Source organism: Oxyura jamaicensis, chromosome 3 (genome assembly GCF_011077185.1).
Source record: "Oxyura jamaicensis isolate SHBP4307 breed ruddy duck chromosome 3, BPBGC_Ojam_1.0, whole genome shotgun sequence".
NCBI classification, from domain to species: Eukaryota; Metazoa; Chordata; class Aves; order Anseriformes; family Anatidae; genus Oxyura; species Oxyura jamaicensis.
The window spans coordinates 60,339,073-60,353,593 of NC_048895.1; the positions used below are offsets into that span (position 1 = coordinate 60,339,073).

The following is a 14,521-nucleotide window of genomic DNA, read 5'->3' on the forward strand; positions in this document are numbered from 1 at the left end:
TTCATTTCTTCATTGATAGTTAAATAGCTGTTCCTCTAGGTGGCAGTAAAACATGCTACTCTTTCTATCTGCAAAAAGAGATGTTATGACAGTGCTTTCAGGTTGTTTTTTCTCCCTGTAAAAACACATCAGCACTAACTGAGCACCTTGACTCTTGAATCAGAGGGGAGAATGTCTGTGACTGAAAGTAAATTACTCTGAAGATCTATAGATGCTAAAGCTTATCATTGAATTCAAAAGATAACAGGACAGTCACCTTTTTTTAAAAAAAAAATTTTAAACAATGCATTATACTTAACATAAAAAGAAAGCTTAATTAGTCAAAATAGCTGTTGACCAGTCCATGTGGCCACTGGTGCCTGTTTGGGCTCAAGCTGCTGTGCAGAAGCATTGAGGTCCAGGAGGCTGCACAGAGCTTCCTTGCCCCAGCAGGTAGCAGGCAGAAGCTGATGCTTGGCGGTAGGTTTTGACTGTAGAAAGGGTTCAAGAATTTTCACTTCCATTTTGGTGCTTTTCAGCTCAACAACAGTGAAAGCTGTGTGAAACCCATCTTTCAGTGCCATTTTTCTAATACATTTTTAGTAGTTTGTGTCCTCTCAATTTCCCCCAAATGCTTCTGTCTAGAAATACTTGATTTTAAACTCATATAAAACTTGACTACTAACTTCCCCATTTTGTTTGTATCTTTATTACCTGGATGTGCACAGTGGTGGTGGTGTACCAGTCTGCCTGGAAAGCACCACAGAAATACAAGGAAAACAAGTCTGATCCAAACTGTGGATGAGCAAACATAAGTTATTTTGTATATGTATTCTCTCTTTGTTGGAGTATATGAGGGTGTTAAGCCAAGGTAGAGCACGCTGAGAATTTTAAGTTTGTAGTGTGATAAAAGCTCAATGTCTTGAAATGGACATTGTGCTACTTTATTTACAAAATTATAACTAAAATGCCTGACTTGTACTTACTGCATTAAAACTGCTAACCTTTAAATTGCCTATTTCTACCTAGACAGTTGAATATGTTCCCTTCCTTTGTAAGAAACCCTAGGCTTTGTTTTTGAGTTGACACAAACATTTACTAGCTGTTCTGGGGCTTCTTAGTGGAATCTTTTTAGTAGGTTTAAAAAAAAAAAGTCTTGAATATCGGTTTCTGTCAACTCTTACAATTTTAGAACCATCAAGCAAAAATGCATAAAAATAAGTTGGAAATTTATGTGCACCATTAAAATTTCTCTTCCTTTTCACAAACAGCTGCTGAAATACAGAGAATACTACATCAGCTCGGGACACCACAGGACACACATGAATTGAGGCAACAGCTGTGAGTACTTCACATGAAAACATTTAATTTCATTGCATAGTAAACAATCTTGTGGAAGGTGATCAAGTGTTTTTTTGTTAGAGTGCTTGATCTCACTGAGTAAGGTGTGTATAGAGAAATATTTGAAATCTAAATGTTGAGATGCCTTTTCTTTTTCCTTTAAATTAATTTTGGATAGCCTTTGTACACTAGTCAGATAGCTTACCCATGTACGCTGTCTGCAGTATCAAAACATGAACAAAACTTATGCTGTATGTCAGCAAAGGAAAAGCAGCAGGACCAGAAAGCAGTATCACTGTTGAAAAAGCAAGCACTCCCCCAACCTTCCACCCCACTCCCCAGCCAGTTCTTCAAATCTGTCTGTATCAGTTTCACAAGGTGATGTATTCATTTTTTGTGTTTTTTTTTTGTGTTTTTTTGAGATACAGTACTGCAGGAGAAAGGGGAATGTCTTTTCATGAGGAAAGTTACAGTAAGAAATGATACTGTAGAATATTTTTTTTTTTAAAAAGAAATAAAACTGAAGCACAGATGCTGTGCTTTACACTTCAGTCACCTAAAAGTGGGCTTTCATGAATATGCCTGTCAGCTGCTCTCTACTCAGCTCAGTCTAATGAACTAGTATGATTTTTTTTTAATCGACCTCCTTTACCACATTAATCTCAGCATCATAAATGCAAGTAAATGATGTGTTGTGCAAACCTTGTGGGTGAGAAAGTTGGCAGTCTTTAGTGTGGCTAATGCTGCACTGTGGCCATTGAATAGTAGGAAGAAGTGTGTATTGGACTGAAGGCATTGCATTCATTTTGTGTGAACAGCCAAATTGCTTCGTGGTAGCCTGAGTTCAGGTTCATAACATTAGCCAGGTACAACCCACAGTGGAAGCCCTGCTGGGGACTGAATCAACATACACGGTTTATGCAGTAACCAGGCAGGATCTTGACACAATTTCACAACTAAAAAGACTAGAAAATGTTTGAAGGACTCTTCCCAGTCAGTTTATGAAGGTAACATATGTGCTAAGTTTCCTTGAGCTTTCATATGTCACTTCTTCACTTTTCTGAACATTTGGCCCTTCCTTTCGTGCTTGCAGGTGCCTGGAAGAGTTATTTAATTACTTTAAACATTGATGTTGAGTGTTTGCTAATAGATTTCCAGATTTTTTTCTTAAAAAAAAAAAAAAAAAAGACTTTCAGTATACGCGGGGGAACAGAGTCAGAAAGCAGGTAAAGAATCTGAGTAACTCTAGGGGGGAAAAAGTGATACTTGTGAAGAAGTGTGTGATAACAGCAAGTTTCTTTGAAGAGAAACAGAAAACAGATAGTGATGCTGCTGAGGACAAGGCTTTTTAAAGCACTATTATAGCTATTGGTAAACAAAGTTTTCAGCTAAATTCACAGCTGCTGTATCATAGACGAATACAGATTTCCTCACAAAAACTTCCCAGTAACTATCAGGAATTGGTCTTTCTTGTGCTTTCAAATTATTGAGAGCCTCAAATAGACAATGGGAAAGCACATTTCATGTTTAGATGCTCACAATAACTGGGACTTTGTTGCTGCATGTTAGAGGAACAATCAAGAAACCTTAAAAAAAAAAAAAAAGTGATGAAAGTGAGCAATCATACTGTCAAACCAAGAAACATTCCTTCAGTATCTGTCTCATCTGAAGTCTGTGGTGATCCGTTGTCACACTTTTTTGCGGTGAAGAACAGAATAAAGATGGCTTCATGTACTTCAGTGAAATTCCACTGTTTCTGAGAACCAGTGAAATTCAGACAGAAGTAACCAACAGCCTCTAATGAAACTTTGCGTTTGGTTTTAGGCAACAAAAGCAGCAGTACACAAACCAGCTTGCCAAAGAAACTGACAAATACATCAAAGAGTTTGGATCTTTGCCTGCAACAAGTGAACAGGTATAAAAACAAAGAGCATGGCTTGTTTGACTATCATGTTGGCTTATGTAGAGTATTTGAGTGACTTCAGGCTTTCAAAGCAGTGTTTAGCTGGTCATGACATTTGCATAACAGAGACAATTACAACGCAAGTATTTTTGTTGCAGTCCAGACTTGTTCAAAAGTTGTTTTTAAGTATCAGGAATGAGGTAGTTTGACTGAAAGGGTAGGAATAGAGACAACACATCATGCCTATGATTTCTGGTAGCTGGCCACTTAGTAATTTGTAGCAGTGATGCTAGGTCTGACTCACTGGGTGCTCTGAATGCTTCCAGTAGCAAGGAGTTGTTGCTTGCCGTAACTGTGAGGCAGGTGGCTGGACACACTTGCACACCATCCAAATAATTTGTGCACAAATAACTTCTGCCCTGCATATCTCAGATCAGCATATATGCTATGCCTTGTTCTTGGGCTTTTCCTTACTTAGGAAGAATGGACAGAAGCTGTTACTAAACCAATTTCTGCAGTCTTTAAGCTGCTTCTTTCCCAGGTTTGTGTGAAATCCGGGCAGAAGGTTATTTCTGAAGTGGCAGTTGTCATTAGCACACTCCTGACTGCCGTCCTTTATTTCTTACTGTAAAGAAATCCATAGCTTAAATAAGGAAAGAGCAACAGGATCCCAGAAAACATAGATGTAGATTATTGTCACTAAAACCACTTGCTTAGTCTGTGGCTTGTTATCAAGGAGCCTTTAGGAAAATGAATTGTCCCAAAACTGTTTTCAAATGGCAGACTGTGCGTGTTCTGCCTGTCAAGTTGTGAACTTCTAATGGTATTATAACTTGGTTTTAGTATTAACCTCTAGTTCATGCATAGAGGTTTTATGCTTTATGACATTTAATTTTTATTCTTCATGGCATTTTCAGGCTTTATGCTCTGTCTTGAAACTGAAAAGTTGACGGTGGGATGCTTTACTGTTTGATTTTTACTCCTTTTATAATGAGTGCTTTCACTGAAGATAACTCTCAGTCAAATACATAAATGTTGGGTTGATGAATGGAAAGTTATGGCCTCTTACAAATTTGGAAGGAAGGGTTGGTGTAATGTATGTAATTAGGGAAACACAGTTGAGGCTCTCTGGAATGCCCTGTGTTCGTATTCCCTCCCTAACATCTTCCTCAAAAAAAAAAAAAAAAAAAAAAAAAAAAAATTAGAAGTTAGAACATGTATGTTTGGAACAGTTTTTAAGGACTTCTAAGGGAGTGTGAACCCACTTCAGTACGCCATTCAATACAAATTTCCAGTGTTTATGTAAAATACATGCGTAGTGCTCTGTCCCTGCCCTTTTTTCTTTTCTGTACCCTTGCCTCCATTCAGTCTGTTTTGCATATTTTAGAATTCACATTATGAAAATGTTTCACACTTAACTGAGTTAATTTAATAATTGAGAGATAATAAGGAAGGTAGAAGGTTTCCCTGTATCAGCGTATGGAGCACTGTATGACCTGTCCCTGCCCATGCTGTTCAATGAAACTACAACATTGGTTTCCTCTTTAAAAGGCTTAAATTGTGGCAGAGTTGCATGTTCCCAGAGGGAAGGAAGGTTTGTCCATGCAAATGGTTTTGGAGGCAGCATTCCCTAATACCCATTTAGGAAAAAAGAGTCTGTGGCTTAGCATTGTGCAGCCTGCAAATGGCAGAGTTCTGAAGAGCCTTAGGTCATTTGACTTTGTAAAACTTTTTCTCCTCTAGCGTCAAAGAAAAATACAGAAAGATCGTCTTGTGGGGGAATTCACCACAGCACTAACAAATTTCCAAAGGCTGCAAAGGCAAGCTGCTGAGAAAGAGAAAGACTTTGTAGCCAGAGTAAGAGCCAGCTCGAGGGTATCTGTAAGTATTGGGAAATACACTATTATACTCTGTTTACAGTGGTAGTGTTGGTGTTCAATGTCAAACTTGCCTCTGTAATACTTTTTACAAGGACTCATATTTGAGCCCTGCAATTACTGCAGAACGTGCGCAATATAAGCGTAGTGGCTTTCTTTGCTTACTTCTATGCATAGCTGAATTACATAGTTCATTTTATAGTAAAGGCTGAATTGCATTGCAATGATAACTTCTGAAATCTGTTACTTTTTCCTTGTCTTTATCACAAAAGCATGGACTGCTCCTATGTTTGTGTCTTGCAAAAGCAATTTTTAGCACATCTTGAAATACTCTTGCTGGACATCTAGGTATCAGGACTTTTCCTACCAGGAAGAACTGCCTGCCAGATCTCTATGCAGTATTGATGTAGAGAAGTGTTGAGAAGCTGAGCTATTCCTTGTTAGCATACCAATTTTTCCCTTTTACTCTGTACCAAATATATGTTGCTGTACTTGTAAATTTTAACAGGCATTTAGTGAGTTGAATGCTTTTGCTTGTATTTCAGCTTTATGCATGCATAAAGCAAAATTGGGCAATGAACGTGTTAAATCGTGTTTCAGTTTGTAGTTAACTTACAAATCTTGTAATGTTTTCTCATTGTAGAAATGCTGACAGTGCTCCTTTCAGGTCCACAATGTCTTTACTTATTTATTTTTTTCATACACCGAATATAGGGCGGTGCTCCTGAAGACACCTACAAAGAAGGAACACTTGTCTCTTGGGACATGTAAGCTGAATTTAAGTCTTAACCTAGTTCAAATTAATAAATGGCCTGCAGGGAAGAGTTGCTGACTTTCTGATCAGTTGCCTTTTTCACGAGGGAGTAGGAATAGGTTGGTTTTTAGTCAGGGGCTTTTTTCCGCAGGGCAAGTGTGGAGAAGTCTTCTCATTGGGATAGGTGGGAAGAAAAACAAGCAGTTCCCATTATCTCCCCCCCCCCCCCTTTTTTTTTTTCTTCAAACTTCAGTTTCAAACATCTCCTTAAGCTGCCCCAAGTCCACACCTGGTCTTTGGGATGCCCAAAGTTAGGTAAGCACAGTCTGTGAATAGAGTAAAACTGTTGAGTTGTGGTTGGTCAAGTGGGATCTCCTGTTGCTTTCATACTATGCAAGAACTACATGGCAGTCTCCGATTCTGTTGGTATTGGTCAGCTTATTTTTGCCTAAAATGGATTTAAACTCTGCACTTTGTAATTCAGATGAAACTTTGCCCTTGTACTCATACTTGGAATTTCCAATGAGCTAGCTCAATGCTATGTGCAGATTTGCTACAGCAGCAGCTTCCTCTGTCAAAGATGTGATTGTTAGACCTTCCCTGTTGGCTAGACATGCAAGGCTAAAAAAGTGCATTTTCTTAACTGATAAAGTTGGTGCTGTATGTATTTGACTGTCATCTTACTCTTCTTATTTTGAGTTATTTCTCATGGTGACTATTTAATTCTGGGTTTATTTGGCTGGTTTTTGTTTTGACAGTCAACCTCAAGCACAAGTGCAAGATGAAGAAATTACAGAAGATGACCTCCGTCTTATTGAGGAGAGGGAATCTTCCATTAGGCAGCTTGAGGTAAGTGTGAATGGTTTTACAGCAGATTTCAGAATAAAAAAAAAAAAAACAACGACAACAAAGTTTCACACTGGTATAAGCATTAATTGCAAGCATAAATCCTTGGGGGATTGGGCATTGTTTGTGGGTATTTTTTTCTTCAAATCTACAAATATGGTCTTTATATGGTATGTGAAATGTGCATTAGAAAGCTGCTGTAGGAAAGCCAGGTTTTGATACTGTGCTTAACTTCAGTGGTTCAGTTGAGGATTAAGAAAGTGGTCATGTGATTAGGAGGAAAAAGATTGCTGTTGTGTGTTGTTGTTTTTTAAACTATAAGTGAAGGAAAGCTGTGCCTTGCTATCCAGTTATTCCTAATGTATTGTTCAGCATTTTCTAAGTTTTTTGTTCATTTGTATTTTGAACACTACTTCTGGAAACAGAGTTGTGCTGCTTCATCCAAACTGTTGTAATTAAGGGCTCATTCAAATATTTTAAAAAATGAGCGTCAAGTTGTAAAGTACACCAAATTGTCATGCGTGATGAAGACAAAAGGAACTTTTCCAGCTGACCTGGAACGCACATCTCTACCATTAACAACTAAGATGCTATAACTGGGATTTATCAAGACATCCAAACCTCCATTCTGTTCTAAAAATAACTTTGTGACAATTTCTCCCTTGTCACTCATACGTTAATACACAATGAACTAAGTATCTATCAGTCGTTAGTTGAGAAGAGATCATATGCACAGTGGCAGTGTGACATTAATGAATTCATTGTGACCAGATGTCAATAGGATAATGTCATATGCTTACAATATCCTGATTTCATGGCATAGAGGCGTTTTCTGTAAATTGTGTCGCTTATGACATTTATGTGTATTTAATGGGTGTGCTAAAACTAATGCAAAAAAAAAAAAAGATGCGTATGCTTTTATACCAGTTTAATCAAAATTAGTCTATTAAGCCAAGTTGGCATGTACCTGTTCCTTCAGTTAACCTGAGACAAAATTGTATGTAGATGAGCCCACAGCAGAGAGATCCTCTTTGTGAAGTGATGTGAAGTTTGCTTTGTGCACAGTCATCTTCAGTTGGTTTGATTATAGTAAGCTTTTACTCGTAATAAAAAAAGTCTTCCAAATAAATACTAAGTTTTTTTTTTTAATTTAGGGTAAAGAATCATGGGCGCATATTCAGGAGGAAAAGGAGCAGTATTTTTATCTAAATGTACAGAGATCCTGTTTTATGCTATGACAACTAATGTGATGATTGTTCCCTTTCAGGCTGATATTATGGACATCAATGAAATTTTCAAAGACTTAGGTATGATGATTCATGAGCAAGGTGATGTGATAGGTAAGTCCAACCCAAATATTCTCTGAAGAGTTGTTACTCTCTGTCTCTGGGGAGCAGCAGTGTAGGACATTCTTTTGCTGGAAACATTCCTGTAATGTGAAGGTTAACACTAAAGCAAATCAGGTACAACCTAATAATGGGTAGAGTGACTGAGGTGATGGGGGATCCACTTTAAAAAGTGTCTCTAAAACATAGTTTAAATGCATGTTTAATTGTGTCTTTTTTAAATGTGTATAAGTGTTTAGTTTTTGGAATTGTGTGTTCATGAGATTAGAGTTCATGGGGGGAATTTTAGTGTGTTGACTAGTGATATGCAGCTTCAGCAAAAATTCCTGCTTTACCCTCCAGGCAGACGTGCTTCATTCTTTTAAATAAACGTGATTATAAAATTTGTTTTCTGAGTTCGCTGCTAAGCCATGCTGTTTTCTAAACCGAGAATACATTTGCTGGGCTTTTTTTGTCACCTTACTCCATATTAAGTTCAAGATCCCCTCAGATTTTTCCATGGGGAAAAAAAATGCATCAGTGTGATAGGATATCATATTCTATTCATGCCTCTTAGGGGTTTTGTGTGTTTTTCCTCTGACTTCATAAGTCTTTTTTTGTTGTTGTTGTTTTAATTTGAGCAGAGGGTAGAAGTCAGTAGCAAGTTGGATGACAGAAAGGTACTGAGAGAAAGTTTCTCTTCTGGTAGGTTTCCAAGTCTCAGCCTAGCTTCTAGAACAGGGGGCTCTTACTCAGATGAATTCAACCTGGGCATTTCAGAAATGAAGTCAGGCATAAGGATATTGAAGAAATCGACATTTGGGGGGGGGTGGAGGCAGCTGTCACATGTGCTCCCAAGTTTATTTCAGCATTCGGAACCTTTTACTGGGATATGACTAACAAAAATTTGAAATCTTTTCTTTTAAAATATAGACAGCATAGAAGCCAATGTGGAAAATGCAGATGTACATGTGCAACAAGCAAACCAGCAGCTGTCAAGAGCAGCAAACTACCAGGTAATGTCAATACCAACTGCTAGTTCTGTGTAAGTGTCCTTTCTCAATAGTCACGATTTAAATTTAATCTTGCAGTTCATAATTTGATTTTCATTTTCCTCAAAGCTCTACTGAAGGTGTGTGTGTGATGGTTTCGCTCGGGTGGGTGACCGAGCTCCACCACAACCGCTCTCTCACTCCCCCTCCTCAAAGAGGAACAGGGAGAAAATACGATGAAAGGGGCTCAAGGGTTGAGATAAGGACGAGGAGATTGCGCAGTAATTATTGTGATGGGCAAAACAGACTCAGCATAGGGAGATAGTAAGATTTATTGCCTACTATGAACGAGCTAGAGAAGTGAGAAACAAAGGAAAGAAACCAAAAGCACCTTCCCCCCCCATCCACCCTCCTCCACCTCCTCCCCCCGAGCGGCGCAGGGGAACGGGGGAATGGGGGTTATGGTCAGTCTATAGAAATTCTTCTCTGCCGCTCCTTCTCGGTCACTCTCATCCCCTGTGCTGTGGGGTCCCTCCCACGGGATGCAGTCCTTGCTGAACTGATCCAGCGTGGGCTTCCCACAGGCAGCAGCTCTTCAAGAACTGCTCCAGATATGGGTCCGTACCACGGGGTCCATCCGTCGGGAGCACACTGCTCCAACCTGGGTCCCCCACGGGCAGCAGCTCCTGCCAGGTCACCTGCTCCTGCGTGGTCTCCTCTCCACGGGCTGCAGGTCCAGCCCGGAATCTGCTCTGGCAGGGGTCTTCCACAGGCCGCAGTCTCCGTCGGTGCAGGTCCACCTGCTCCACCGTGGTCTCCTCCACGGGCTGCAGCGTGGAACCCTGCTCCACCGTGGTACTCCATGGGCTGCAGGGGGACAGCCTGCTTCACCATGGTCCTCACCACAGGCCACAGGGGACTTCTGCTCCGGCGCCTGAAGCACCTCTCCCCCTCCTTCTTCACTGACCTTGGTGCCTGCAAGGCTGTTCCTCACTCCTCTCACTCTCCCAGCTGCTGTGTGGCGCAGCATTTTTTTTTCCCTGTCTTAAATCTGCTCTCACAGAGGCTCAAACAACATCACTTATTGGCTCAGCTCTGGTCAGCACTGGGGCCCTTACCAAACATGGGGCAGCTTCTAGATCCTTCTCACAGAAACCACCCCTATGGCCCCCTGCTACCAAAACCTTGTCACATAAACCCACTACAGTGTGTTAGACTATGATGGCATCGATAGGTCACTGAAACAAAAGTCAGTGACCTCTGAAAGTTCTGGGTTTCCTGTGAAATTAGCTAGGTTGTTTCAGAGCACCTGGAATTTTACTGTTACTTAAAAATAAGCAAGCAAAATCCTTTAACAACTCAAGAAGGAAAAAGCTACTTTGTGTGGGGAGTGAGTCTCTAAAGGTCAGTGGAGGAGTAGGGACGTCCTCTGAAGAGGCTGCCAGCTAGCATTAATTTTTGCTGTATAAAATCTTCTTGAAGCTGTGTATGTCCTGATTCCGTTAATTGCTATGGTGATGCTACAAAAAGCATTTCAAACTCTCAAACTCTTTTTTGAAAAAGCCCCTTTGAAAAGGCCTTTTAATGTGACTTCTTCCTAACATTTTTGGCACTTGTTACTAATAAGATTATTTCTAATAAATCTTCCTTCTTTAGTCAAAGTTAGTCCTTAGATGATTTTATTATTACTATTATTAATAATCCTCTTGTGTGTGAGTAGTAGCTAGGATACTACATTAATGACAAAATGTCTGAGGGATTGCTTGCAGATCTCAGTGGGAGAATTAAGGGATGGACACATCCTTGAACTGTATTCCAGGTGGTAGTAATTGTCACAATGCATCATTGTCTGTGACTGGTGGCTATTCTGGTACTGACAAAATTCAAAATGAAAAATAAATAGTAGCAGCAGTCAAAATTTTCCATGGAAGGTGTTAGCTTTGGGGATGAAATTGAAAATGAAAAACTTTGTGCTAATTCCTCTTGAAGAGGAAAGGATGAACTTCTGACCTGAAAGGAAGGTTATCAAGGCTTTTGACAAGCTTCTGTCACATGTGCCTTGCAGCAGAGACGAAACACTCAGGAGAAATGGCTTGTGTTTGAAAGGATTGGGTAGTATGCTTGGGATTTGAACGTTTCTTTGCTTGAAAGCTCAGCCTTGTTCCAAGACTGAAAAATCATTTGCAGCTAGTGTATCTATATGCTCTGACCTCCTCAAGGAACTGGAAGAGGCTTAGGCATGCTGGTGTGGAATAGGCTGCATGTGGTTGGTACCCTCACGACCCACGTTTGTGCTTGGGAGAGGTCTGCAGCACCCATCTGCCATGTGAGGTGTGTGCACAGAGCAGTGCTGGTGGGACAAAACTGGGCTTGTCTTATCTCTTTCTTTCCCTGTTCATTGCTTCTGCTTTAATGCTTGTAGGAATGATCATTAAGTGGACAAGGAAATAAGATCTCCATGTCTTTATTTCACTACCTTGACTAAGTAGTGTTACAGGGAAAAATGCTTTACCTCTCTTACCAACACTGCATTGGTGGTTTCCAGGATGAAAAAGAAACTAGGATTGTAAGAGTTGTAGGGAGAGAATCTGCCAGCAGATGAGAAGAGAAAGGGGACCCTAGCAAAGGGCTGAGTTCTAACAAGTTAAATCATTAAACAACTGAGGGGAAGAAATCTTAGGCTGACAATGGGAGAAGCAGTAGCAACACAGCAAGACTAGCAGAAGAGAATAGATAGCTAAGATAAGAAACTTAGTAGTATGCGTGGTACTGGGCAGAGAAGTGGCTATTCCAGTGAAAAACTGACACAGGTGTAGTTCTGCAGGAAAAACAACAAAAAAGCAGAGATTAAGCTCTGCTAAAAAGAAAGGGAAGAGACTGGCTCTGCTTCTGGAGCCGTGACCTAGAATTCCAAGATTTGTTGTCATCCCTTGGCTACTAGCAAAAGCCTGCAAAACCCGCTAGTAAAATATACTAATTCATATCTTGCTGCTTCAGATAAAGGATATTAACCTACCCCTGGTCCTGGTTGCTCTGGAATCTCAAGCTACAGGCCTGTGTGGGAGATGAAAGTTGTGACAAAGTTTTGGATGTGCCTAAAACTTACTCTATATTGTAATGACATCTCTATAGCTGAGTCTCTTACTCATGCTTTTTTTTTTTTGAACAATTTGAACCTAAGAAACTTCACAAAAACAACTTTTAAATAACTGTGAATAGATGCAAAGTTCATCTTGTGGAAGTCTAAAACTGCAGTCCTTTGTCTCCTTCTGTTTATACATTTATACTCTTTAAATATTTTTATAGAAGGCCTTTTCTGCCTCCTACTGTGCAGATGGATTGTCCATTTTCCTCTGTACAAGGCCACCTGTTTACACGCATTTTCTTTCCCAAGTGTTATAAATGGTCATTGTCTAAGTTACTGCATTCTCTTTCCTTAGTTTGTTACTTATGCCGGAAAACACTATTGAAATCATTTTCTTGAATACTACAGCTATAAAAGTGCGTGGATAAAGTAACTCGTTTTTTCTTGAACAACTTCATAAGATTTGTTTGTAGCAGCAGGACCATAAAAACATTTGAGTTGTTTTCTAATACTGTAGTGCAGTTTTCAATCAACTTTCTTTTCTCTATTTACAGCAAAGGTCTCGAAAGAAGATGTGCATCCTCATTGGTATACTTGCTATTGGAGCATTGATTATTGGAATCATCATATGGTTTTCTCTAAATTAAGTATCTGGAGTAAGTGTTGTAATTGATATTTAAATTATGAAAGGAAATTGCTACAGTCATGGTTTGCTGATTGTGAAGCTAAGTAAAATAATGGTTCTTCTGTACTTCATCACACTTATTTTTTATAAGACTTTGTTTTAACCCGAGAAATAACGTTCTCAGTTCTAATGTCGGTGTAACTACCTGCCCTCTTGGATGAGTGCTGTCTTACCAGTAAAACCAGTCAGCGCCATAAACTGTTCCGTTAACTCAAAAACCTCTTAAGGTTTAAGAGGTTAATCAAAATCCTGGTAATTGTATTGAAGAAAGGTGGGGGAGGAGTGGATTATCTTTGAGATATTGCTAAATGTTGCTGCCAAAACAAACTCCCGAATTGTTGCTTGAGGCAACAAATTCACAGCTCAGAATTTAGTTTTAAGCTAGTAATGTCTTTGTCTTTTTTTTGTTCCATCTCACCTACCTGCCCGTTTGATATGGGTGGTTCAAAAACAAAATGTGGGTTGCTGAAGTTGGTGTGATCTTCCTTTTGAACTGAAGTGTTCAAATTAAGCCTTCAGTTTGCCTCTAACCTTTCAGATGCTTCATATATCTCTGTATTCAGCATTAAGTATGGTTATGCCTGGAAGCCTCCTGCAAAGGTAGGTAGGGTGGATGATGTAATTCTCTGGATTTCTTGTTTCAGTTTTTGCATTAAAAATAAAGTTTTATGTGCATACGCCTGATATCTCTGCATCTGAAGTGTGTATCGATGAGCTTGGCTAGATGAAAATAAGTTCTAGTCTGTGAATTCTTTAATTTACTGGGAAGAATAGAAATTCCCAGCTTCCTAACTGCACTTGAATGTTACTGTTCCGAAACTGTCAGGATTCAGTTTCCATGAACAGATCTGAAGTTGTGTGAGGTCTTCCATACAGATGAAGAAAAGAATACAAATTAAATTCCAAGTTCAATGTTCATATTTAAATATAATTTCTTAATCAGTTGAACTTACTCAAACTGCTTAAGAAGTCTGATGCTTATAGCCTTTAAAATGACCTTTTTCCTTTTGTGCCATTTTGTACTAATATATTAAAAATGTAACTGAACACTTTTCTGCCAATTAATCTATTTGCATCTTTAATTGACATTGAACTAATCTGAAAAGTGTACAGATGAAAAAATTGATTTGTATTTTATAAAGTTCTTGTACACTCGACCGATAGAGAATGCACTGTTTACATAGTGAACTATGAAATGTTGTTTGGGAACAATCTAACTGCAAGCGTAAATGGACTTTGGAATTGTAACTGTGCAACCAAAATAAAGGTCTTTTAAAGAGTACGTTTTTCTAGTAGTTCCTTTTTTTCAGAATCTGTCTTTAGAAGCACAGCTATTGTCTTCAACGTAATCTCTTGACAACTCAAGAGAATTCCAGCTCTTCTGCTCTTCCTGTGATAGTCTTCACATAGAAATAGAAATGGATCTTGCCTCCCCACCTCTGTGACCCCAGCATTAGAAGGAAAGGATGCTTGCTCTATATGGCTGCTGACGTAGGTGTTAAGTTATCCTTTGGCACAGCATGAAGCTTTTGAGGGACGAGAATCCCTAGTATGGGAAGAAGACTTGTGCTGCTGTTCTTGGATCCCAAAAGCAACGGAGGAAAAATAAGTCTTGTGGACCTGCATGGTTGTGGTCTATGTAATGTGGAAAACAGCTCTGAGACTGAAAGGGGGAATTTAATTTTCACGTAAATTGCAGTATGGACGTGTGTTGTGGTCCCAGCTGCTGTGTTT

The 14,521-nt window shown here is 39.3% G+C and overlaps 1 protein-coding gene and 1 long non-coding RNA gene across 2 annotated transcripts in view; both read left to right on the top strand.

The window, feature by feature from the left end:
• Positions 1 to 14,069, top strand: part of STX7 (syntaxin 7) — a 31,925-nt gene extending 17,856 nt beyond the window's left edge. The window contains exons 3-10 of the mRNA XM_035321917.1: positions 1,251 to 1,320; positions 3,145 to 3,235; positions 4,967 to 5,104; positions 5,815 to 5,867; positions 6,613 to 6,703; positions 7,968 to 8,040; positions 8,959 to 9,041; positions 12,657 to 14,069. Coding sequence (XP_035177808.1) covers positions 1,251 to 1,320; positions 3,145 to 3,235; positions 4,967 to 5,104; positions 5,815 to 5,867; positions 6,613 to 6,703; positions 7,968 to 8,040; positions 8,959 to 9,041; positions 12,657 to 12,749 — 692 coding nt within the window. The 3' untranslated portion in view covers positions 12,750 to 14,069. The remainder of the gene's footprint in view (positions 1 to 1,250; positions 1,321 to 3,144; positions 3,236 to 4,966; positions 5,105 to 5,814; positions 5,868 to 6,612; positions 6,704 to 7,967; positions 8,041 to 8,958; positions 9,042 to 12,656) is intronic.
• Positions 9,053 to 10,906, top strand: LOC118164403. The gene is made up of 2 exons (XR_004749478.1): positions 9,053 to 9,161; positions 10,225 to 10,906. It is a non-coding gene; the product is annotated as an uncharacterized LOC118164403 (long non-coding RNA).
• Positions 14,070 to 14,521: the final 452 nt, after the last annotated feature.